Source organism: Lates calcarifer, linkage group LG4, assembly GCF_001640805.2.
Source record: "Lates calcarifer isolate ASB-BC8 linkage group LG4, TLL_Latcal_v3, whole genome shotgun sequence".
NCBI classification, from domain to species: Eukaryota; Metazoa; Chordata; class Actinopteri; family Centropomidae; genus Lates; species Lates calcarifer.
The window spans coordinates 19,579,158-19,606,257 of NC_066836.1; the positions used below are offsets into that span (position 1 = coordinate 19,579,158).

The 27,100-nt window shown below is 40.4% G+C and overlaps 2 protein-coding genes across 5 annotated transcripts; one reads left to right on the top strand and one right to left on the bottom strand.

Annotated features, from left to right (window-relative positions):
* The first annotated feature begins 295 nt into the window (after positions 1–295).
* LOC108883910 (1-phosphatidylinositol 4,5-bisphosphate phosphodiesterase delta-1) lies at positions 296–13,949 on the top strand. 3 transcript variants are annotated; one of them, XM_018677487.2, is made up of 16 exons: positions 296–347; positions 1,386–2,366; positions 3,901–4,059; positions 4,881–5,109; positions 5,296–5,425; positions 5,674–5,902; positions 7,099–7,300; positions 7,677–7,821; positions 7,908–8,060; positions 8,176–8,331; positions 8,422–8,581; positions 8,763–8,879; positions 9,015–9,193; positions 9,336–9,468; positions 10,015–10,164; positions 10,395–13,949. In XM_018677487.2, exons 2-16 carry the CDS (start codon positions 2,333–2,335, stop codon positions 10,484–10,486), a joined length of 2,268 nt encoding a protein of 755 aa, XP_018533003.1. In that variant the 5' UTR covers positions 296–347; positions 1,386–2,332; the 3' UTR covers positions 10,487–13,949. The 3 variants fall into 3 exon arrangements, with proteins under 3 accessions (XP_018533003.1, XP_018532999.1, XP_018533001.1); XM_018677483.2 differs by lacking the exons at positions 296–347; positions 1,386–2,366 and adding an exon at positions 3,391–3,562 and having other exon boundaries at positions 3,901–4,089; XM_018677485.2 differs by lacking the exons at positions 296–347; positions 1,386–2,366 and adding an exon at positions 3,392–3,562.
* LOC108883918 (CTD small phosphatase-like protein) lies at positions 12,091–26,790 on the bottom strand. 2 transcript variants are annotated; one of them, XM_018677497.2, is made up of 8 exons: positions 26,038–26,790; positions 19,015–19,172; positions 18,725–18,757; positions 17,589–17,690; positions 16,659–16,715; positions 16,101–16,193; positions 15,420–15,605; positions 12,091–15,209 (listed from the first exon to the last, which is right to left on the bottom strand). In XM_018677497.2, the coding sequence occupies exons 1-8, from the start codon at positions 26,111–26,113 to the stop codon at positions 15,084–15,086; spliced, it is 831 nt and encodes a 276-aa protein (XP_018533013.1). In that variant the 5' UTR covers positions 26,114–26,790; the 3' UTR covers positions 12,091–15,083. The 2 variants fall into 2 exon arrangements, with proteins under 2 accessions (XP_018533013.1, XP_018533014.1); XM_018677498.2 differs by lacking the exon at positions 18,725–18,757 and having other exon boundaries at positions 26,038–26,787.
* Positions 26,791–27,100: the final 310 nt, after the last annotated feature.

The following is a 27,100-nucleotide window of genomic DNA, read 5'->3' on the forward strand; positions in this document are numbered from 1 at the left end:
AAATCCTAAAAACAACCCGCATACTGTTACATGTTATAGTTCACAGAAAGTGTTATTCCAGTGAGCTAAAGCATTTTATTATTTACAACAGACATATTCATTATTTTATTCTTACATTCCACATCTGCACAATTGTGCTCAGTACACCCGATAGAGGGAGCTAATGCCTCTACCAAGAACTATGAGTTTTTTTCTGGCACTTTTTTTTTCTTTGCTCAGTGGTGCACAGTGAAATTTGAGAAGCCTATTAAAATACCACAGTCTATGCAAGCAGCACTTTTACTTGAGTAAATGAGGACATTTACTCTAGTAAAAATAGCAATACTGCACAATAGAAATGCTCCATTGTAAGTAAAACGTTACTATTTATATATATTACTATCAATGCATCATCATGTATGGGGTACTTACTTATCTATATTATAAAGTGATACTGTATGCTTTGTATGTAAGAACTTAGTTATGTAAGTAATGATTAACTATAGCTATTAAATAGTGTAAAAATTAAAGTACAAGTACTTTAAATTTGTACTTAGGTAGAGTACATGTACATGTTTTGGGTTTAGTTGTGGGCTACTTTGAGAGCTCTGGTCAGGTAATGGACATATCATAATGTTTAATGTTGACACCAGTTCACTCTTGCCATTACATTTCATAAAACATAGTGTACTGAGTTTGTGTGTTTGTTTGTGACCTGTACACACTAGGCAGTTGTTTACGTATTGTTTTCATATTTTTTGCTGTTTATCTAACACCCTATTTGGAACATGTCCTTTGGTTACCCCAGGAATTTCCTACATTTATGTGACTGAAACAGTGCCCTCAGACATGAGGATGTTTTGAGAAAAACTTTCAAAACTATGGCTGGTATCACTGGTATGTGAGTTATCAGTGGGGCCTGTTACTGCTTGTTGTACAGGTACAGACATCGAGCAAAGACTGACTTTTTCAACCAGAGAAGTCACATTCACAACTTTTATTTACAGTGATTTGAAGTGAAGTGAAATCATGCTTAATTGGTTGGTTTCATGGTTCATTGATGACCACTTGCTCTTTATATAGCACCATTACTACAGATAAACCTTTTCTGGAACTGATGATTTATGCTTTTCTTTTTTATTTTTTTATTTATGCTTTTCTCCAATTGAAAGGTGTACATATATACAGAATGTGAAGCTAAGATAATATTTTCTTGTTAATGGGAATAGTTAAATTTATTAAAGTACACATCTGCAGTGACATTTTATTGTGTAATTAAGAAAATAACCTACATTTTGTATTCTCATCCATGCATCACATGCATCCATAGCAGTCATACAAACCAATACAAAAGACCAAACTGCATTCTGTTTTCCTCCCTGTTCCCCTGAACGTCATGGATTTAGGACGTGGTCAACCCCTTTTGCCCGGAAGCTCTGCCCCTGATGCTGCATTAAAGCTCACTCATCCTGATGCTGACAGCGCGCTGAGGGTAAGCCAGGCCTGAAAGGGAAGTGCTGAGAGCCACAAGAGCCCTGAAGCACCAGTGATTGCAGTGCTATTATCCAGCCAAGGCTAAGCTGCCCATGAAAAGGAAAGCAAAATACTTCATCTTTCCCATTCAATGGAACCAATATGCTCAAACTCACTGTCAACTATGTGGACTGGCAGCGAGCCAACTCTGCTATTCCTCTTGATGTTTACCTTTTGTCCATGTGAGGAACAAGTGTCCACATGAAACATGAACACCGCCAAAGGCTTTAGCAGAAGTTGACTGTAGACACGTGATGATAGGAAATTTCCACGCTGTGTAAATATTACTTAAAACCTGATCACAGTATGCTGAGGCTTATGCGTGCTTCTCAGGTGATCACCCCCTCCCTGTTTTTTCACATCTAGAGTTTCCTCTAGAGTCCTGTGTACAGACAACAGGATTATCAAAGGCAAGGATTAAAGAAGCATTTTCCACTTTAGTTGGCATGGGTGACCAACTAATAATGTGTCATGCTTTAAATGATAGATGTAGGGTCAAACAATATGTTGAGTAGACTCATACCTGTTGGCAAAAGCTGGTGTTGAGGTGTAACCTACCCTGTTGTGACATCAGCAGTGCAGCTTGCATGGCAGGCTTGTCAAACCGGTGTTGGAGCCTGCAGGAGTGCTGTCACCATTCAAACTGCCTGGAGAAACCCACCTGTGTCACCGCCTTCACCGCGATTCAACAATCCCAAAGTTTTCTCGTCTACTTGCGCTCATGGAAAGAAAGAACAACTACAGGTGAATCGGTGCATCAAGTGAAACGAGGAAAAACAAAACTTGACCACGTACAAAAAAGAGAACAAATTCCGAAAGAATGGAAACGAATGGGATCGAAAAGAAAAGAAACGGTAAGACAAGTTTTGCATTACTTTTTAACTGTGCAAATTAAACTGCTTGTTGCTTTAATTGTGAGTAGCCTGGTTTTGTTTTTGAATAATTCTTTCATTTCAATTGTTTCATATTTACTAACTGTGAATATTGACTATATTTTTTTGCCCATTTTTGCCCATTGAGCGAAAACTGTTCAATGAAGAGCACCTGTAGAATTCCGTTTGTTTATAGTTTGCCAAAAGGTGTGGCTCCTGTTACACAGCCTAGTTTCACCTTGCTGCAAGCAAGAAACAAGTGTCGCCAAACCAAACTAACCAAAAACTAACCCAAGAAAAACAAACTCCAACTGCAAACAGCGTTACCGGAGGTGCTACGGGTCCACATGTCTCTGCTCTCAGCATTTACTGCGTTTATTGACGTGTTTGCCTGCACCTTTAAGTTTTTTTAAAGAAATGAATAAACCTGGTCGTGTTGAGTCAAATCACAGCACTTGGCAGTATCGCGATGTCACCACTAGATGGAGCCTGTAAGGCAACAATTTTAGGGCTGTAATGTTATCTTAAAATACCTGACTTAACGTATTTTTCTAATATAATTTTATAATCATATAGATCCACCCTGTCATATTTTAAATGTTTATTGTATTTTCCTCCGACTTTAAGCCAACCTGTGTATCTGTAAATTGTGATTTTATAGCAAATTGACGTTTCGCTATATGACATTCAATATGGTATTATTAGATAGCTAATGTAAGCTAAAATTTGTTGGTTGACTTAACTGCATGGTTTATCTAAAGGAAACTACTGGGTATTTAGATGTCTTCAAAATTGGTGTTGCTGTCTTCAAAACTTGTCAACTCGTTTTCCCAAAGTATCCAATGAAATGACTTGATAATACCAGCATAGGAACAGAGGTTTTGAATCAGATACTGTCGCCGTGGTATACAAACATTACACATTAAGTACGTGTCTGGCTGTCAGCTGACCGCCTAAACTGGGTCCTGACAGAAGTGAAAAGTGAACTTTGAGTGCGGCTGGTACACGCCCATTCAGACTCTGGTCGGTCTCAACGCCTTGAGAACAGTCTGGTAGTGCTTCAGCTCCCGGGGGCATCATGAAATGCCTGCAAAGACAACCTAAACTCAGCAGAGCTGAGGAATTACGCCGCTGTGCCAGAAGCCAGAAGGTGACACAAATGAACGTAAAGCTTCTAGGTAGGCTGCACAGTTATTTCAACGATAACTTGTAGCAGATGGGACCGAGGGGTTGTCCAGGGTCAGACGACGGTACATGCTTTGTTGTCACAGTGTAGATCTCAGTCTAGATCTTGTCTTTAATGTGTAAAGCTATGAAACTTTGCATGGTAAAGGGTTTCTAATCATTCTGTCTCAGTTACTGCTCTTTCAGAGGAGTACAAGTGACAGGATAGCTTAGTCTAAAGATTTGAGCCAGCTGACATATGGATTGTGTAAAATGGGCTTCAGCTCAGTAGGTCTGCAGGACTTAAGCGTTTCTTCTGTTGAATTTTACTGTCTACTACACGGTTTCTCAGGTCTGGAGGGCGATGCGGACCTCCAGTTCCTCCTGCAGGGGGGGGATCTCCTCAAAGTCCGTTCCACATCCTGGAAGAAGACTCGCTTCTTCAAACTCCAGGAAGACTGCAAGACCATGTGGCACGAATCCAAGAAAACCTTCAAGACAAATCAGACCTGTGAGTGCTGTCCCAGCATCCCAAATACATGTGTGTGAGACCCACCAGCATAACTCTTAACACACATCTGTCTGGTGTTGTGGTGCACACGTCTGACACCCCTTCTTTACTTTTGACTGACTAAATATTATTTAATAATATCCAACACACGTGTTTTCAGCGCTGATACAACAAAAAACATGTATGACCTATTTTCTCAGGACAGATGGATTTTTCCTTCATGGATTATTAGTGTAGGTCTGATCATACTATAAAAGCTATAAAAGATCATTTCTGTTTGAAAGACCTTTGTATTATCATACACAGCTGGGTTGCTCACGATAACAGTGATATGTTTCATGGGTGTGTTTGTAGAGATAGTGATTTTTTATAGTGTGTGGAGGAGTGGTTTAAAATGGTTCTGGTTATATTATCTGCTTGGATAGACCCATGAACTGTTCTCATGTAGTCACAGACTGAGGTTAACTGTGGTACAGTGATGGGTTTATTGCTGTTACTGTGTGTGATAGCATGCAGCCCCTAAAGCTGCACTCAGTAACTCTACACATTAGTGACCTCAAACATTAGTGAAAGGCAGCTGTTTAAAAACGGTGTAGTTCAGTTCTTAGAAACTTGTAATGTGATGCCATTAAACTGCAAACAGGAGGCTTATGTTTACCAAGCAGGTTGGTCTGTGATGCCTGAAGATACCAAAGAGCAGTTTTTGTAGTAGAGCGAAACACTCTTCAGTCTATCACTATCAGTCCAATGGCACTGAATTTCTTTATTAAATAAAATACTGTAAGTGCTACGTAACATATGGACCTTTTCTCTGTCTTCAGTCTCAGTCGATGAAATCTCAGGGGTGAGAATGGGCCGACAGTCAGAGGGTTTGCGGAAGTACACAGAGGAGCAGGTGGAGGGCCGCTGCTTTTCCATCATGTTCAAGGGCCGCCGCAAGAACCTGGATCTCATCGCCAGCTCAGAGGAGGAGGCCAGGAAGTGGGTCAACAGCCTGGAGAAAATTATCTCCAACCTAAACAACCTCACTTGCCAGCAGAAGACAGAGCAGTATCCTTGTCGTGACAGTACAAGTTGCTTAAAAGCTTTTATCCTAACAGCATCTGTGGTGTGGGAAACCCTGCCACCACACCTGCTGCACACCTTGATGTATTTATCAGTCCTCAGCCCCCACAAATGAGCAACAATCTATTTGAAAGTGCATATATCCAGTTCCTTACATCAAAAACATTTCAGTTGGATCTACAGCTGCCTGAGGAAAGCAGACAAAAACAAAGATGATAAGCTGAGTCAGTCAGAGGTCCAGAACTTCTTCCGTCTGATCAACCTTGATGTGGACGACGACTATGCAGAAATGCTCTTCAAGGTGATGCCCTCAGTGATTGTGATGCTAGTCTTTTGGCAGGCTGTACTTAATGTTATGTTCTTAGATAAACAGCAGCTGAGAAATTTGAAAAACAGATTTAAGGCAAAGTCCATCCTTGATGGTGGAGAATGTATTCACTTTAATCCCTAACTTCTTAATACTAAAAAGACCTTATAAAATCAAGTTCATAGAACAGTTGGTTTGTGTAATGTGTTGACTAACCTTCCTGTTTCATTTCCGTCATATAGAAATGTGACAAATCAAAATCTGGATACCTGGCTGGAGAGGAGATTGAACATTTCTATGACTTGTTGACTCATCGGGAGGAAATCGATGTGATCTACGGAGAGTACGCGAAAACCACGGGCTTCATGAGCTCTGAAAACCTGGTGGAATTCCTGTTGAAAGAACAGAGAGAGAAAGCTACACTGGCAGATGCACACAAGATTATTGAGAAGTGTGAGCCGGATGAAAATGGTCAGTTCATTATCTGAAATAACGTGTTTTCATTTCAGGTTGTTTCTCCATAGCATGATGGAGCAATGTTTCTCAACCCTGGTCTTTCAGCATCACAGCTCTGGTGGTTTTCCTTAATCAGGGACTGACTCACTGCTGTGGAATACATGTGATTGCTCCATAGTAGGTTGTAGAACTGGAAACCAGCAGGGCAGTATAATTTGGGCTAATTTTCTCTAGATATTTGTTGTATTTTGCATTTTGTATTTAAGTTTTTATTACTTTAGGGTGACTTTAGTGATTATGACCTTTAGGGATTCATGTATTAATGCAGGTATTCAAGTATGCCCCTTTCTGATACAGTACTAAGATTTATGGTTGGTGGATATCACACTAAAATTAAGTGAGATCCAAACCACAAAGGAAGTCTCCCTCTCTGTATTCATAATATAGGTTTTGTAGCATTGATCTGCTGTCCAAAACTTAAAAATAGCAGGATACTGCTCTGTTTTCTGCTGTCCATGTAAACTGAGAGGGAAACACTTGGGGCCTGAATAATGCCAGTGTATCACACTCACACCAGAAAAAACATGACTTTTCAAAGTGTAGACAAAACAAGTGATGATGTGGAACTTCCAGTAGGCTTATGCTGCTGTGCTACAATAAAGGAGAAATTAGTTTTAAGGAATAACTCCCAATGACAGATCTACAACATTAGCAGTTTCACAAGTCAGACGCCATGCAGGGAAGCCAGCTAACCAGTGAGACAGGCCTTTCAAATATAGCCAGAGTCTATTAATATTAACCTACAAGATAAACTTAAAATACATGAAGCGTGCAATGATAACCACTTATTCAGTGATGTTTGTGCTTATAGGGACAAGTAATATATTACATGACTGTTTTGCATACATATCCCTCAACTGTGCCACAACTAAGTCAAGGTTTTCCAAGCCTGCTGGGCTCTCTCACTCCTATCTAAGTGAAAGAAAGCAGAAAATAACTCAGATTCAGTTTATTCACCTGTAGTCTTTTCAACAAGACTCTTTTATCTTGGATTTCATGATGAAGCAAGAACAGGAACCTGATCCTCTTGAGGGAAACAGCAAAATATGACACTCACACCCTTTGTCCATGAACAAATGACTGCTCCCCAGGTTACTGTTGCTCTGATGCACCACTGTCACCTCATCTGCCTTTTCCTTTTGTATTTCCAGTCAAGCAGAAGAAGCTGCTGTCCAAAGATGGCTTCCTCATGTACGTGCATCATCCAGAGGCCTGGATCCTAAATCCAGTTCACAAGGACGTGTACCAGGATATGAGCCAGCCCCTCAACCACTACTTCATCTCCTCCTCACACAACACTTACCTCATGGAGGATCAGCTCAAGGGGCCCAGCAGCACAGAGGCTTATATCAGGTAAGATTTCATCCAACCTCTAAGAATCTGTTCTTGAAATGATTTCAGCTGCTGTAGCTGTAATATACTGATATACTCATAGATAGAAATAATATTTGTCTAACCAGAATCGGTTTATGCAGCCAAAATTGGTAGTCAACAACAAACCACTGCATCAACAACAAAACAAGTCATTACAAAAACTCTGAAGGGGTAAGATGTGGCTTTTGAGAAAAGTTTTATTTTTACACTGGTCCAGGCTGCACTGAGACAAATTCATTTATCTCAACCATCTGTCACCAGGGCTACACAGACAGTGACCTCAGGCCTTTCTGACTGCTGTATAGAGCTATTTGTTAGTACAGATATTCAGTTCCACTGATTGTGACTCTCTCAGGGCTCTGCTGAAGGGCTGCCGCTGCGTAGAGCTGGACTGCTGGGACGGAGATGATGATGAGCCAGTGATCTACCACGGCTACACATTCACCTCTAAGATCCTCTTCAAAGACACAATCAAAGCCATCAAGGAGTATGCTTTTAAGGTGCGTGCAGTAATGTAGTGCCCAGTAGAATCCAGTATATTGTTGTATAGATTCAATGAAAACTCTTCTCTTCTGCTCATCATCAGACGTCCGATTACCCCGTGATCCTCTCCTTGGAGAACCACTGCAGTGTGAAGCAGCAGGAAGTCATGGCCCATCACATGAGCACCATCCTGGGCAGCGCACTCATTACCGCTCCGCTGGGGGATGGCATGCCTACAGAATTCCCATCTCCTGAGGTTGGTATTCACTCTTATCTATAAGTAGATTTATTTTTTGTCCTCTGATGACAGATAATTCTAACGATACCAGGCGCTTATATGTGTTTATTAATGTGTGTGCATGGACTTCCAGGAATTAAAGGGGAAGTTCCTGATCAAAGGGAAGAGATTAAACAAACTGGAGGCCACCTTTGCAACTAAGGCTGCAGCGGCTGACGACACCGACGTGACGGAGGAGGAAGAGTCGAATGATGAGGAGGAAAAGGAGGAGGCAAAGGAGAGCAGCAAGGTGGGAGCTACATCGAAGAAGACTACATGAATGAATGCACTGAGAGATATGTCATTTTTCACCCAGCTTTAAATTGTATTTAATGTTTAGAAAAAAAAGAAGCTGAAACTAGCAAAAGAGCTGTCAGACATGGTGATCTACTGTAAGAGCGTCCATTTCCACGGCTTCGAGGACGCCAGACAAAACCTGAGCTTCTACGAGATGTCGTCCTTCAAGGAGGGAAAGGCCATGAAACTGGCAGAGGAGTCTGGTGAGGAAGACTCCAGGCTGAATTACTGTCTAGATTTGACACAGCTACAGAATTAAATGTTCATGACATGCACTGTATGTTGTAGGACTTAACACACACTCTACTGTGTGATGACAGAATCTCAAACCTAGGTTCAGCTCAGTCAATAACAAGATATTCATTCCTGATGTGCTCTCTACAGCGAATGCCTACATCCGTCATAATGTGGAGAAGCTGAGCCGCATCTATCCAGCAGGCTCCAGGACAGACTCCTCCAACTACAACCCAGTGCCCCTGTGGAACGCCGGCTGCCAAATCGGTACATCTTACTGACATGAGCGGGAAATTACAAACTATCATGTGTACAGTCTAGTCTAGACCAAGGGGAAATCTGTAAGTTGAACTGATGAGAAACACTTAGTTTTATAGATCACTCTTAATAATTCCTTTTCAGTGGCCCTAAACTTCCAGACAACCTGCACAGACATGGATTTGAACCTGGGTAGATTCGTGGTTAACGGGAAGAGCGGCTACATCCTGAAACCAGCCTACATGAGAGACATAGCCACAGAGTTTGACCCTATCACTCTGACTCGTGGAGACTGGCTGAAGCACAAGACGCTCCATGTCATGGTGAGGACTGTGAACACACACACTGGTATCAGTCCAAAGCATTTGCTGCAAGCACCCTGTTCAAAGTCCTGTTCTGCAGTAAAGAGCTCATATAGTGGACGATCTTCTTTATCTGACTCGATGTATCTCAACCCGTCACCAGGTTATATCAGCCCACCAGCTCCCCAAAGTGAACAAGAAGAAATCCTCCATAGTGGACCCGCTGGTTAAAGTGCAGGTGCATGGAGTGCCGGCTGATGTTGCTGAGAAAGAAACCAATGCTGTTGATAACAATGGTACCTTTCCTTTCAAATTTATACATGTGTTTTATACTGTACTTTTATGACTGAATACAGTTTACAAAAGGCAGATATTGGTCATATATTTACCCTTTGTAGCATTTTTTTTTTTTTTAATTTTTCACAGTTACATTGTGTTTGACATTTTCCAATTATCTGAAATTAAAGGTAAATATCAGTATGCGGGTTGACTTGAGGATTATCTAGAGGCATGACAGAAAATGTCTACTATTAAAAGCCTCAATTGACCAAAATGCATTGCAGCCACAACACACATAGTATTTTGAGTTTGTTTGACTGTTTCTTGTTGACCAGGAAAAACTCCTACTCGACTTACACTGCGTATAAAGAATGCAGCTAATGTTTTCACACCGCCTGGGGGTTGTCAAAATGCATTCTGGGAAATGTGTGAGGCCTTTTAAGTAGATGAAGCAGGTTAAAAGATCACAGAATAACTCTTAGAATGCACAATCAGAAACTGATGATGCACAACAACCATGAGACATCATTTTACTGAAGGTGTGTTTCTCTGTTTCATTTTAGGCTTTAACCCTTCATGGAATGAAAACTTCCAGTTTGATGTGTATGTGCCTGATCTGGCACTGGTGCGCTTTGTTGTGGAAGACTATGACTCCACGTCTGATAATGAGTTTGTGGGACAGTACACACTTCCACTCAGCAGCTTAAAAATGGGTGAGTTCAGCAGCTGGCTGTGGATATTTGCTGCATTTATCAGGTCCTTTCGCCCCTTACTGCTAAAACCACTGATGGCTCTTTGTTTTCAAACTTCATAAATGAACAGAGAAAGGAGCTCTCTGCTCTCTGGTTGAACATAGAAAACTCAGTTCACACGCTGCTCAAAGAGCGCTTCATGTTCTCCTTTTTCTCATCACTGATTGAAACCATTTTGTATTTTCATACAGGATACAGACATGTGCCTCTGCTCAACAAGAATGGAGACCTTCTCCCCTCAGCTGGGCTCTTTGTTCACATCATGGTCATCGATGCTGAGTGAGACATCACTGACTGGCATGTGCCTCTGCAGGACACTAGGACCTCCATTATACAGCCATGTCTTTTTAAATAGATTTTATAGTCTTTTTTCATTTAGTTTTTTGCTCTGTAGTTTTAGTTCATGATTAACTTATTGGCTTCATTCCAGAAGTTTAAACAGCTACTTACCATCTTGTCAAGGGACAATGGTGCCAGTTAAAACTGCACACTAATACTGTACATACACACTAGGTTTGCTCGACTTTATAATACAACAGATGAATGACATTGCAGGGACTACTTTACAGGCTGTTTTCATTGGTCTGTATGAGTTGCACTAGTGTTACACCGTGTTCAGTTTGCAATGGCATTGAATTTTTCACGGACAGCTTGTGTCTCTCATTTCTGCTCAGTCAATGAATTGTCTATTTAAATCTTTTTTATTCAAATGACCATTTTATTCATTCTGTAGAAACATAAGGCAACATAGAAACTGTGCTTTGTCCTCATCAGTAATTTTAGTCATCAAGTATGATTATTTTTCATGTATTATCACAACTATATCTTTATCTTTTTGTAAATCAGGATGAAGATAAAAAAATGTAAGCACAAACACCTGTCTGTCTTTTTTTCAGCACTTTGACTAAAACAGTACTTACACCTGTAGTCACATAAAGAGAAACCTTATTAATAATCTTGGTGCTTGGTCACCCAGTGGAATAACACTGCTGTATCTTACTTAATAACCTGTCTGTTCGCTAATTATGACAGTAACTGAGCTAATGGCAATATTAGCCTGCAGCGCATACAACAGGAAAACCAAGTATCTTTTTGACCCACTGTATTTTATGCAAACACCAAAAGAAGGAAACTTGTTTGAGGCTGAGCTACTTGAGGCTTTCCACAGAATAAAATGATTTCCTAGTCAACCTTGAATGTACACATCCTTGGTACACAGAGTGTCAGTCAAGAGGTCAGGAAGGGGATGGGTTAGTTTACTGTTGAATGAAATGAAGTGGAAGGTTATTTCATGTCTTAAGTACATAGGGTAGCTATGAGAAATATGTTATGTAAGCAATGGATCACATGACACAGGTAACGATCATCCACTCAGGAGGCCACAAACACAGATTCAAATGAATATTAATGTTGCTCCATATTTGTTGACTGTGTAAACAGACAACTATTTGCCAACATCAACATGAAAGCTTCGTCAGTTGTTTGATGCTTGTTCCAACAGCACCTAAGTGGCCAGAAATATATTGCAGATTAAAGTTAATTTGTTGTACCAACTGCCAGTGTGACAAATTGTAAAGAGACTTAATAAGCTGGTTGTGAAAAAGTTTGTTTGCCATTAGTCTGCTGACAGAAGACGAGCAACATTTCTTCATAAAAATGTGCTTTATTGTGACATATCTGTAAGGAAATTAATGGCAAAATAAATTGACTGTAAAATATAGTAACAGAACACAAATAACATTCTCTCTCATGACTTTTGGAGTTTCGTACCACATAAGGTACAGAGGAAACCACAGTCACACCAGTCTGCAGAGATGATCTTTGGCCTTAATTCATATACCATATCAGACATATCAGACATTTGAAAACAAAACAGACATGACAAAATTGTTTCAATGAAGCCTTTTATTATGGAAAGACAGAAAGAAAAAAAACTGATGCTCAGGATGACAACACGCTGCCAACACTCAAAGTAAGCCAACATGAACAAAAAGTGAAGAACCTGATCCAAAATTAAAAAAAAAAAAGCTGTGACTTGAACTCAAGTGTTGTAGAACTTTGGTGTTAAATCAATACAAAATAATGAATGTGTGATTATGAGTGAGGTGATACACAAAGAAAAATCAAGGACACACACACACACACACACACACAACACATACTCACACACATGTCCCCTGATAGGAAAGACAAGACCTGACTGAGAGTTCTTACCAAAGGCAAGAGAGAGGGACACTACAGATCTGAAAGAAAGTATACAGTGGGTAATATGCAACTTTTCAAACCAAATACTGACAAAAGGTAGGTAGAAAAATATCACAATGATACAAACAACATTTTCAGAGAAAGGTAATCATTGAGAGGTTGAGAAGAGTGGACCAAACACTTCTTAGAAAAGGACATTGCACTGAAACCATCATCATGAGCAGAGCACTCATCACCAACACAAATGCTTATGCAAAAGAAATGAAATGTTTTAATACGCCTGAAGGAGCAGCAGCCATTCAACTGGAAAAGACAAAAAATGGTGGAAATTATGAAGTAGTGTAGGTCTTTTTACTACAACATCATGACCCATAAACCAAGCAATAAAGCAAATGAGGTGTGTTGGGGCTTACAATCCCTAGATGGCACGACAAGAGCTTTTTCAAGCTTCATTGCTTCATTTTATTGTTTCACAATGTATGAACCACATATGGTCCACATATATGGCCAAGCCACACTCCATAAGAAAATACTAACGAGACGACGCTGTAGATGTAACCTTGGAATTAATGAAGAAACATTGCTTTGTGCCTCCACAGGCAGTAAGGCATCAATGCCATGATGAGGTTCTTCACAGTCCTTTTGCAGTGGCGCAGTGGTCTCGTTTCAAGCTGGCCCCTAACATGTGGAGGGCTATCTGGATGGGCCAGGACTGAGCACCCATCTGTAGGTTTGGAAGGCGTCCTTTTTTTACTTTCTTCCAAAACAAAAGCTGATAAGTATGGCAATGTAGTTAACGATACAAGGTCGTTTGGCTGCTGTTGCTGAGATAGACCAAGCAACATTCAAGTCGTATCAGTACTTACATTTTTGAAAAAAAAAAAAAAAAAAAAAATCATTTAGATGTTGAATAATTGACCTTTTATTCTAAAATGATTAAAGGACTAAATTATGCTTTTGGATCAAATAATGTGAAAAATTAATGTTTGAAGGTTAATTTGTGAACACTGAAAATCATTGTGATGACCAAGCCAGCTTTACTGTTACACCTATCACAGCTAGCCTTTTCCAGTGCTCTAGACACCCAAACCAAACACTTGGGATGGAAACTCCCCCCAAAAAAGGTTTATTGCCATGGTAGCTAATGTTGCAGCATTCGGTTTGCGCGGCTCCTCTCAAAGTTAGGCACTGAGGTGAAGAGCAGTTAAAATGAGTCTGGGAAGGTAAACGCCACACATTGTCTCCACTGGTGGTACACCAGGACCTTCACCACATGTAAATCAGGAGAGAATGGTGTGATTTCAACACTGTCCAGACTCAACCTGACACTATCCTATATTCTCTAAAGACACTACCCTCATGAAAAAATAAAAACATGGCACTCGACCCATTTACTGTGAGATCCAAGACCATCTGAAACAACAAAAGGGATTCCTTTGCCAACTGTGTACAATTGTGGAGAAAGATCATCCCCTAAGGGTGAAGCTGCACCACTAAAGAGTGCGCCAAAAAAAACAACCGAAAAATAATAATAATAAAAAGTGGGCTACAAGTTAGCCATCTGATAAGCATGACATGACAAACAAGGACCTCATAACATTAAAAATATACAAATGAATTTGACATCTATCTGTCAAAAGAATAAAACCTATAATGCTATGCTTAGTACTTAATGGTTTAACAGTTACAGTTGACCTCTGTTTAAGATATGAAGCCTGTTAAAACTTAATTTCCTTATTTGGCAAATAATAAAATGGGATAAAGGGGAGTAATGTGAGAAACAGAAAAACAAATGGCACAATTTTATCTGAGCTTTCAGATCAAAACTATCAAACGCAAATTGCAAACGTACTCCTTTGCCTAAAACAAGTTAACTATTTCTACATATATTGAAAGCAGAAAGAAACAAGGTCACATCTATATAATGGCACAAGCATACTGGGAAAAAAAGAGAATAATATGGAGACATTTACCCAGCGTTTGATGATCAAAAAAACTAAAGTAAAACTTTTGTATAAAGATACTTCTGTGTCCACTTTAAAGCATATTGTGTGTGAAAAGACTGAAGTACTCTGGAAATATGCCATGTACAAAATATCTCCCCATATAAACAACATTCACACAAGGCACTTCATTCAGTAAGAAAAGAGAATCACAGTCCTTTCTACTACCAGAAACTGCCTGCATAGCAACAATACGAGGACAAAATCTTTTCAGACTTTTGTGTGGTACCACAAAAGAAGTTTCAGACAAAAAGATGTTTTTTTTTTTTCTTTTTTGGTTTTAAAATAAGCACTTCACCGAATAGTAAAACTTTGTTGGTTTGAAAATAAAGACCAGAGTTCATTCCTCTTAGCATTTTGTCCCCCATATTACCAACTTAAACACTCTGTACACTTTCTGGTGTTGTTTTTGTGAGACACAGTGCTCCTGGGATGTTAAGTGTTTGTGTTTTTTTCTGATGGCACACAGAAGGCAGCCAGTCACCAGGAGATGAGAGCAGAGACAGGATTAAGGTTTCCACAGTGAGACTCCAAGGCGTCCCCTTGGGGCAGAGACAAGAGGGGCGCGTGTGGGAGGATCTGCCTGAGTCTGATAGATGTGGTTGTAGAAAGGGGCAGAGATCGACAGAGAGGAGGATGGAGATCACACAGGCGGCGCTGTGGTGTGTCCTGCTACCTGCTTCTCAGATTCTGCAGGACTCCGTAAACCTCTTCTTCTTTGCTGAGTCCCTCAAAGAAAGGCAGCAGGTCCAGGAGCTCTGTGTCATTCATGTCGTCAAACCAGGACTGAACTGGGACCTAGGGAGACAGGGAAACCACCTCCTGTTAGCTCCTGTTTAATATCAACTGAGAATTTGCTCGAAAATGGGAAGAGACCCCCAAATAAAACTATTTTTTTAAATGCGCAACTGGAAGTAACCTGATATATCTGAGTATTAAATGTTGTGCCAGAACTATTTTGAATGCATCATTGTGTAGAACTATGAAGTAATGTTAGACAAAACTCACAGCATTTTCTGGGTGGAAAATGTAGGAGGCGGGTGAATTGTCAACAATGATGACATTGCTGAGTTCGCGTCCGAGCCGGCTAAGGTCTTTGACGTAGTTTCCTCTGTGAAAAACGCAGGATTCTCGGAAGAGTCGCGCTCGAAACACACCCCACTGGTCCAGCAGGTCTGCCACAGGGTCTGCATACTGCCCAAGTCAAACAAGAAAAATGTTTCACTAATATAAAAACAAATATTAGACATATATACATAAAACACTAAAAGAACAACTTGTAAAAACTAAATGCTACACTATATTCCAAAAGGAAGCAGAGCAGGTTCACAGCTGTGTTTTCCTGACAGGGAAGATGCCTCAGGAAACTATACTCTATGACACAACAAGCACCACCAACACCTAGCTCAGCTGCCTCACTCAGCATGAGGAATATTTGATACTACATAGAAATCAGCCCCTAACATGATTATTTCTATCTCATTAAACTTACCCATGCTGTACAGGTTAAGATGCAAAAGATACAGATGGATAGCAAAGCAGAGGTAGTGTGAAAATTCAGACAGCGAGAGCGGATGAAAAGTACAGACCAGAACAGGGAAACAGAAGATGTTCATAGGCCCATGGGTGTCATTGGCTTGTTACCAAAACACGTGTCAGAACAGAAAGCAAGTCCGCAGCTAAACACACCTTGGCAAGACTGGCTGTAAACAGCACACATTCAAACAGTTCTCCCATCTTTTGAAGAAACTCATCCACGTGGGGTCGTTTCAGCACATACACCTGCAAGACACACCACAGATTTTAGGCAAGATTAGAGAAAAAACAACACAAGGTGTAAGAGGAGTGCCAGACAAAAACTGAGAGCAAAGATTTTGTGAGAAGCACAATTTTGTGTTATTTATTGCAGTACAAAGACTGTGAGATGTTATGTACAACAACAGCTTTTGAGGACAGCTAGAAAAGATAGTTGTGCTACACACATACACATCAAACATCTTTAAAAGACATTACTGTCACGTAGTTCAAATGTCATCGACTCTTTTGTCCCCTCATTAGTCCAGCAGCTGCCACCCAGTGCAAGTAATCATGAATAGGCCAACCAGGATACACACAGCCTATCCTGGATTACTTGAACTGGATCACAGCCATTTTCCTCAGGATCTTCACATAGAAGCAAATGGTGCTCTTGCCCTTAATAAAAAGGTAACCTTCATTCAAAATGTTTTTCTGTTGTGTGTACAGTACCTGATGAACAGTACCATCGATCTCCACTGGAACAATAAAATCTGCATTGCTGATGGGCTGTGGTAAGAAACACAAAATAGTAGCATATCATTATTATAGTCAAACAATTGGTATAGTACCACAACTAGCCAGCAGAGGTCCTACCAGTAACACTAAAACTCCATGTTTCACAGATTGTCAGGAAGATAATTGGGTTTCATTTTTAGCCAAAACAAATTGCTCCTGGTTGTTCTCATTCCCCTGCAACCTGTACAGTAATCTAACAAAAGAGACAACCAGGCGGTCATCCTCAGTCAGGAATTGGACAGACAGGATGAGTTAAGGTTAAAACACTTTTAAAAAGGTAGGGGGACGGGGGATAAACAGGAAAAGGAGCAGAATGAGGTCTACACCCAACATATTCTGGAGTTCAACTGTCACCTTAGGTTACTGTAATTGCTGCACCTCAGACAATGTTTTACATGTAATGATGCTTTTTAAAGATAAAGAAGAAATTCTATTAACTGTAGCTGGTTGCCAACATCAGTCGGCCTTCAGTCTTTCCTATCATCATCATCCTGCTCTTATTCTGCAGGCACAATCAGGACTGTAATATTGCCCTTGTTCTTACTACAACACATGCTCCACCACCTGCTCCTCTCCTGGCTTTGTTTACATAGCGACCTAATGGATTTAACACAACTTTAACTTCCTGTTATTGGCTGAGCAAAGATAATGTCAAAGATTTAGGTCAATGCTCAGGTAAAATGCACTTATGTTTTCAGGGTCGTGAAAGTTGTGATTTTCTTTTCTTTTTCTGTCAAATTCTGCTTTTAAGTTAAGATTGTGATGTTCACAAGGGAGCTCACTTTTGCGTACTGTAAGATGACAACATACAACTGTACAGAACATCAATATTAAACCTCAATTTGAGCTTTAGCCTCTTCTTACCTTGAATGAGCTGTGGACGAGCGTTTCATCCAAGTCAATCACAACACACTTTTTGCCATAGTCAGATATTTTCATCTCTGGTAGGAGGTATTTGGCTGGTGGCTGCGGGGAGGACAAGGCAGATAATGTCAGATATATGGACAGAGTGATGATGTTAGAGAGACACAGAAAAAGCGCTTCACCTATACACTGCATAAATTAATGTGTAAGGCTGAGCAGAAAAGCCAACACCACATTAGGAAGAGCATTTCCATGGGTAACGATGCAGCTGAGAAGCCTGAAATGATGCATCTGATGGACTCATATCTTTAAAATTACACCCTACTGTATTCCTCATCACCAGAAACTCTCACCTATTCACAGCCACCTAACTAATGCTCTACTTAGATTTTTAGATTAAGACTTACATAAATAAAACTATTAATAATAACTAAACACATTCTCACAAAGGCCATGCAAAGGTTAGCTGCTGCTGCAGTTTTAGTTTCCTTGAAACCAAACCGAATTATAAATAAACTTCAAATTCAAGTGTGGGCACAATGCAATGACGTCATGTGGGGACTATGCCTCAATGCAGGAACAGTGCTGTGTTCAAAATCCATTCACATTTGATGGATCTGAGGAGTTGAGTTTCATACGGTCAATGATAGATGATTTAATTGGTATGTTGGCCAAACCACTAGATAATTTCTTCCTTGAGTGACAGGATCCTTTGGTTTTTCCCTTTAACTGAGGGAGAAAACCTAAAGACCAGGAGCTACTATGGAGCTTAACTCTCACTAACATTATTCAATTACATGGATAAGTAGCATAATAACTGGATTTACATCTTGCAGGGAAGCTCCTGAGGCGATTAGTTTTACACTTAACTTGTTAGGCAGTTAGTGTCACAATACTTTCGAAAGCATACAAACCACCAAGTGTCACTCATGCAGGTCAGGCACTGAGGCACCATTTAAACCCATAGGTGCATATGCACCTTCCACACAGCCAGTGCTACGACGGGCTGAAAATGAGCTGCAGTATGGTAGCAGAGCTAAACCCTCTGAGGAGCACTGGAGCCCACACAGACAGGATGTGCCAGCACCAGCCCACTCAGCCTGCATGCAAAGGAAAAGAAAAAAGGCAATACATACACTAGGGACAGGGATGACCTCGACCTGGTCACACTACAACACAAGAGAGATAGACACGTACATACAAAACAGGGTAAGGGGAAGGAAGGAGAACAAAAAAAGAGACCAAAAAAAAACAAAGAATGGCACGGATATAAAGAAAAAACACAACAAAGAGAAAACACTATTCACAAAAACAGACAATTTACAACAGATGAAAACACTTCAAAACATACGCAGATGGGAATATTCCTGTTACAGTTTACAAGTCCAAAATAAGACATTTAGCACATAGTAGTCCAGCAGCTCACCTTGGGAGGCGATCCATTCTCTTCAACAGGTGGAGGCAGCGAGCTGGTGTTGGTGTTGGTGGCTGGTGGCTCCACATTATAGTTGCGGAAGCAGCAGAAGAATGTGCTGAAGATGCTCCGGCTCCTCTGCTTCTTTAGGCTGTTGTTCGACTGGGACGCTGTCAAAACAACAGGAGGGGGAGGGAGAGCGAAGGGTGAACAAGTGGATATGCAAATCGATGTTCTGTTGTAAAAAGTGGAGCAGGCTGAAGTTGGGAAGCGTTTACATTTGGTTGTTTGCAGGCTGAGCTGTGGATACTGCTCGAATAACTGGGAACAAACTGTTATTTGTTCATTACAATTCTCCTAGTGACCACAGTGGTGTGAGCTAGACTGAATCACAACAAAAGGTGAGACCTTGACAGTGTGATTAAATGGCATTAGTGTTGGTTTTTGTTGACCAGACCTGGCACCATTGATCAGAAAATAACTTAGTTGGCTGGGTGACTTCATCAGTCACACATAGCGACAGTTCAGCGTGCTCTGCTCTGATTGCAAATCGCCTCTCATTCCAGGACTATGGAGCAGGGCCTAAATCAGACACTGAGCTTTTATTAATAGTGACAAGTTGGAGGCTGCATGCTCCTCCCTCCTCCTTTTTGCCCTGTCGTGGCTCCTGTCACCTGATTGGCCCAGGAGTCTCCATTTTGTATGCTTGCTTACTTTTCCCTCCCATATTTCAGCTGGCAGGTGAGTGACTGAAGCAGCCTGGACATGCAACGGAGGGAGGAGGTGGGAGGCCCTCAGACCCCGCAGAGCCTATACAAGGCTGCATTCCTCTCCACCCATTAGGCCCCCCCACCCCCCGCTCACCCCCTCAGCACACACAACCAGAATGCTTTTGCAATTGAAGACCAGTGAAGAGCAAATAGCATTATGTCATGTCTTTTGGCATCTTGATATTGTGCCACTTTGTTCTCCTGGCCTTAAACAAATACAAATCAGACCTGACACATCAGGCCTGTAGAAAATGCATCAAATAAGGTGTTCGCTGTATCACTTACAACAACAAACTTTAGACAACCCGTACAAATGCCAGAATTATTTTTACATCACTTACACTCATTTTTACATCAGCTTTGACATGTGTTTTTCCAACAAAACATTGCTACGTATCGTGGTATCTTGAGGCCACAAAAGAAACTAGAGCCTCTTATCATGTCATGCAAGGGCAAGATACCACAATGTGTGGTTAAAAAGATTACTTAAATTCTATATTTTACAGCTATAAATAGTCATAAGTGTAGTCAGAGGTATCAGACACAGACAGCGTCACAGCTACATGAAACACTTTCTGCACTCCCTGATCTCTCTGTCATTTCCCCCCATCACTGGCTTCCAGTCACATTAATTACTGCCTTTGGAGTGAGAGCATACTGTGCTGCATATTTAGACTACATCTTATCAGTAACACAAGCACCTTCACCTCTAGACAAGTTAAGTACAATATGCATCCATCGACAAGGAAATAACATTTAAGCATTCAGTGACTATTTTAAGTAACTTAAAACCTGAACGCACTGAATTGAAATCTTAATCAGTTAGTGATAATAAAATAATGCAACTGAAACTCAGGCTATCAGGCTATTACCACTGTTAGTTTGTTTGTTGTGTTACAGTTCACTTTATTGCGATATTAAATAAAATATCTTGCATTGTGTGTGTGTAAAAAAGGTTTTAACAATAGACATATTTATATGTAAACACAATTTTTGATTTTCCATGTTAATGTGGATACATCTTTCTAGAGTATAGAAATATCTAAGTAGATTTTTTTTTATTGAAGAATTAGCCAAATAAACAAATTTCAAGTGAAACCGACTAGGCCATGCCCATCACTTAAATGCACGTAAATGCACACAAGACACTGCTCTTCAGTTCATACCACAAGTAATCCAGAAAAAAATCCTTCATGAAAACCATATTTCCATCTTTTTAGCATCCAAAACAAAAAGCAGCAATCTGCAGGTGCTAATGTGGAAGAGGAATAAAACAGGATGCATAAAAAATTCCTGTGACTGCCTTATTTTCCAGAGTATAATGGCCACAACCTGACCCAATCCACTGGAAAATACCAAACTTTCACACAACATTGCAACAACCACTAAATACCAAAGTAATGAAGTGATTTAGAGATTTGTTTACAAATATCACCAGAGCATGAAATTATAGAAAACTTTCTTTGAGAAATTCTGAAAAACCCCCGAAGGAAAACCAACAAAATTGTGCTCTGTGATCCTCCAGCTTAAGTTAGACAGCAACACTGTTGAGATGATCAAATCTGCCATAGTAATCTTGGTTTAAATCTAAAAATAACCCAACGGGCACCACACAACTTCTTTTTTACTTGGTCTTGTCATTTCAGCTCTATAGTACTGTAAAACTGGGACAGTGAGGTAGTTGTCAGCTTCCTGTGACTCATCACTATAACCAGCTGCTGTATTTATGTCCTGCACAAAGACCCTCAGAAAACACCGAGGACTACTGAGTCATGCACAGAGCAGAACTGGGCCTCAAACACATCACTCACCTGGGGTGGATGTGGCATAGTAATTCACTAATGAGAGGGTGAACTTAGTTAAATGAACAAAGTTGCAGGTCAAAACTCAGTACCTTTACTCATCTTTCCCACACACATTCCAGCATTTCATTACCAATAAATAAATGAATAAATAAACCATTTACTGGACATGGCAAAATATTCCCTATGCTGTTCCTCCTCTGGTCTTATGCCTTTGAGGTAAATTATCCAGGACCAGGCAGTCCACACACAAACACACTAAATTATGAATCAGTAGGCGTAACAACTTTCAGTAAAAGTCTGACCAAGAAAAGTGTCCAGAGGTTCAGTCATTTTCCTCTCTCTAGTTGAGGAGTCTATGTTGTGTCCTAGATTCATGGCTGGGTTTGTGGTGAAGCTTCACGTCATATAGCTTTGACAAAGGGTTAGTCCAGTACAGTGAGAAGCTTAAATCAATCCCACACCGCCTGCTGTAAGCACTGCAGTGTAATCTTAAAACTTATTTGGTCTAGGAGGTACACCGGGCATTTGACTTAACAATTCTACAGTCTTAGTGTCTTTATTCCTTTAATCTACAACAACAATTAAAAAAAGGTGACTCAATGTCAAAATGATGGAGTTCAGGCCCCCTCCAACGTTAAAAAATATATACCTGAATACTGTACATATGATATATGAATACTAAGAGAAGGTATATGAAGAAGTGGCACAGAACCAAATGTTTAAGACGCTGCTCTATAGACTGTGCAGGACAACAGTTGTTGCCAGATGTAGAAATACAAGCAATTACTTGTATTACACAAAACCCAACATGTTCACAAGTTAGCCTTTAAAAGGCTCAATATGTACGATCCAAAATGTAAACAGAAGGTTCTTCCCAACACTCAAAAACCAAAACAAAAGATTGGAACCTGTAATCAATCAATAATCGATTGTCAGGTCTTTTGCTTCATTAACTAACCACAGACAACTAAAACTTACATGCAGCCACATTAATAAAAGTTGTTCATACTAAACTCGTGGATTAAGGGAAAATAATATGTAAAAATAAGTGAATGTATTTTAACATTTCTACTTTCTTATTTGCACAGGTGCCAAGAAACTACTGACATGTTCCCTGTCAAACACAGGTCTGACACAGACAACCTTTTACACTCATGTTCACTTAAAAGTGACCAATTGATTTAACCTGCATAGATCACAGGGTGAAGATGCAGACTCCACACAGGAAGGCCCAAGCTGGCCCATGGATTCAATCAAACCACTCAACTGCTGGACCATGGTTTGTTATAATTAAACGTACAACAAACCTTGTAATAATAAAATATAGAATGTATATTATTCCAGTTATATTGTCCAATTTTTTTGGTTGCTAGAAAAACTATAGGCTAGAGATAACAAATCAGAAGTTTAAAAAAAGCATATACTTGATGTGTTTACCAAAAAAACCTATCTGGCTGATATTATGATGACTGTCATTGAACAAATTTAACACTTAATGCACAGCGCCATGCATAAATCAATCTTCAGAAAGGTTGGATTCCATGACGGTAGAAGAGTATTCATCAGAAGGGTGAATGGATCATGTAAGAGACACCCATTCATCTCACAGATGCATTAAGGTGCTAGTCCAACAGTCTCAGTAGGGTGGTGACTTTAAATAGTTGAAACCCCCCTTCATCAACGCCGTCCAAAATCCCAACACGAAAACAAGACCCACTAAGCCCACAGCCCCAACAATGTTATTTAAAAAGTTTTTGCGTGTTTCTTTTCCAAACCTAAGCCTAGTACAACTGCAAGAATGAGGAAAATTATCATTGTCATCTTTGCATGTAGTTATACTTGGCCTCGAGGTCAGTGGTGCCCTGGCCAACAGGGCAGCAAGTCTATATTTAGGCTGCTGCTTGGCAGCCAAACCAGTGTGAAAGGCAGGCACATGTCGTAAGACAGCCAGTAAAGGAACACTGAGAGCAAAGGTGGTCAATTTTTGTCCAGACAGTTTGGAGCCTGTTCAAGCAATGGAAGACTACCTGTTAAATTACTCTAGGACAGCTGCTGGGATGGGCTACATGTTATGTGATTTGCAATAGATAAGGGACAGTCAAATCGTTGGCTGAATGTGTATTAAATAAATCTTCCTACTGTAGGATACTGTAGAAATATGTCCATTAAAATGTTAAACACAAAATAAGTACTGGATTATGGTCAGAATAACAGCCTGTGACTATTCCCATTATACTGAAACCTTGCAGTTTTCAAAATGTTAAGAACAAATAGAATTAAGAACATGGCCATACAATTCCAATAATGATGGTAATATTTGACTGAGCCCCAAGGGGCGACTTCTGTATGACTCATTGTTAAGAGAAAATGGAAGAAGTAGGAAACAAACAGCAACATCACTGCTCTACTTTGTCTTCTTACTCAACTGTGTCCTGCATAACAGACAACTCTTACTCAGGCAAACATTAGGTGAGATTTTCATACAGTGCCCACTGTGTGTGGTGCCATGCAAACTCTTATGTGGGTAAAACATTTTGAGTTCATACACAATAATAGCAGAGTGAAACTGACACCAGGTGCTCCATTAACATGACATCTCAAGTATTGTCTCTGATTGAGATGTGCTGAATTGTTCTATAGGAATAAAACAATTTAAAAATAATTTACCTAGGTTAAACTCAGAAGACCACAATGCGCCCCTAACAATACACAACAGAACGTGAGTTCAGGAAAACAATACAAATACTTTGCCACTTTCTTGCTCGCTAAATGAAACTATCAGTTAAATTGTCGATCTTACAATGAACCATTTAATCTATAAATGACAAATACACATCACAAGCCCACCGTGCTGCCTCACATCATCCAACTTTCTCTGACCAACAGCTCAAAGACCAAAGGGAAAAAAAATAAACTTACCAAGAAACAAAGGAAGGCCAAAACAATTCTGCTTTTATGAAGCCACAGCCTGCACTGTCTGGCATTTTTACTGGAAAACTTACTTAAACCGTTCCTATCAACTTACCACTAAATTGACTAGTCATTTCAACACTGCTCATACCAAGTGACCCCAAATGACTTCATCGTTTTTTCCCAGCACAACACAAACTCCAAGCACCAAATTATGATTGCTAAAATACAAATAAGCCCTTTCAGGAAAATAACAGCATCTTGATAATATTTTTACTGAAACATAATATTAAGCTGTTTGTAAAGTGTGTATGACTACAGTGGAATCTGCATATTGTTACTGCCATACATTGCAAGGATATTCTCCCATAACTCCCGCATATGTTCAAGTCACACAGAATCCATAGTACTTGCTGGCGGGATACTTTTGTACCCTCAGAGGAGAATGCATTGTTAAGCTTGAAAGACTGAAGTTCTCACATTACTAATGGACTGACAAGGGAGGTTTGAGATGTGATACTGATACACATCGCATGGGCCCGGGTGACCCGGAAAGTGTCAGAGCTGCCCAAGGAATGGGAATGAATGAACGTTAGCTGCTATGGACTTAAAGGAGAGGTTTGACCTCCACTGCAGATCATGCATAAGTGTAAGCGGGGAGTGTCTCTGTTAATTAAGACAGACACTACCATTTGACCCTTACATCCCCATATATGTGGACGTTTATGAGCTGAAACTCAAAATAATGATTGTACAAGAAATATGAGTACATTTTTGCTGATGACAAAAATAAGAAAACACCACCTTAACTCATGGCGAATTTTACTGGGTAACACACAAGACAGACAACCATCAAGGTCTAAGACAATCTCACTGGCAATGTAAATCTGTCCATCCAACCAAATGATCAAAGTTGTGATGGCTTTGCCACATCAAAGTTTAACGTCTTAAGAAAAATGTGTTGAATCTCCTGACATTAGTGAAAAGAGATAGTTCTCCTCTGCATACTTGCCTTGTCCCAAAGAACTCTTTGCTAACCCTCAGAGAAAACCATTATCAACTTTCTAGTTTAATGTGATCGTGATTCATAAAGTGAATCACCTGTCAAATCATTTAAACCAGTTAGGTCGCCGAACTACAAACAGGAAAGTGTTCAATACTAATATTTAGAAGCGAATACTTGGGGACTTAGTGTGGACGATTACTGTTTGACAACACATGTGTTAATGTTAATTCATCCAACGTTAATGGGATAAAACCACACGTTTTGACACTGGAGCGCTCTTCATACTGACGCCGCAACAAACACACGTTAAGCTAGTTCGAGAACTTATTCGGAACAAGCACTTCTGATAAACTTGTTGCTTAGAAAGAGTTTTTAAACTAATGCTATTCATGTTCCCAGGGTTTTTATACAACCACCACAACAGGCAACCGGTGCTTTCAACTACCAGCGCAGCTAGCAAGCGCGAGCTAAACGCTAACGTCAGAAGAGAAAAGTAGTTAGCCAGCTAGCACTACTTATCTGCTGTTAACAGACTTCTCCTTACCTTTTTCTTGGTTAAAGGATATTATTTCCTCCTCCTTCGGGTTGGAAACTTGGGTTATTATGGACATGTGGTCCATTTAGACGAGTGGTTGTTCCTGTTTTGTTTCCCACAACGTTATTCGTACTAGCGCGCTTGCTTCGTTTGCTAGCTCCTATTAGCTAGCTGTTTAAGATGAGGGTGACCAGCTAGCCCACAAAGCCAGGCAACCGTCCGTGGCGAAGTCTTGGGGCAGCGGGGGTAGCCAGCCAGCTAGCACGGTGGTGAATGAAAGCCAGTGAATGGCTGTCATTTATGGCTCTCCGCAAAATATCATCACTGCAAACAAATATTTTGCAGGCAGCACCGACAGCATGTGTGGCTAAAAAAAACAAAAACAACCGACGCTGAATTGCTAACTAGCTGAAGTTAGCAAGTAGCCTGGGTTAGCGAGTTAGCTGCGAAGCTCCGATCATCCAGAATGCGAGGCCGTGCCCGAAACAACGTTGAAAACACTAGGAAGACGGTCGGAGAAATGCTCTTGTCCAAAAACATGTACCAAATGCAAGTTGTTCAACGTTAAAGTTCGCTAACACCTCTAGGCAAACAGTTCATATCTGCTGGCCCTACATTCCCCGTGCAACATGGAGGCTTTATGTATTTTGAGTTGCATCTGAAGCGGGGGCACTCGGAGTGGGAGGGGGCGGTTTGTTTCTGTGATGGATTCTGTCAGGCAGGCAGCTCAAACGCGCCGCACTGTATTGCTCAACCCATGCAGCTGGCTGGACGCGGCTTTCTCAAGCTTCTTTGGCTTTGTAATTAGTGTTAGTCGCACGCATCAAATTATACAGCTCTTTATTATTAGCATGAAAAGAATACGTTCAAGCATAATACAGTTTATGTTGCTGTATAAGACGGGAGCTGACTGTAGTTTTAACACGGTCCCTGGGAAAACAACAGTTCGTTTAACATCAGCAGCAAATAGTTTTTCTTAATCCAAAACCCTTGGTGGGTGTTCTGTCGCCGTTGGTTGATGGACAATTTTTAAAAAGTCGAGAACGCCCCCTAGTGTCTTTATTAGGGAAAT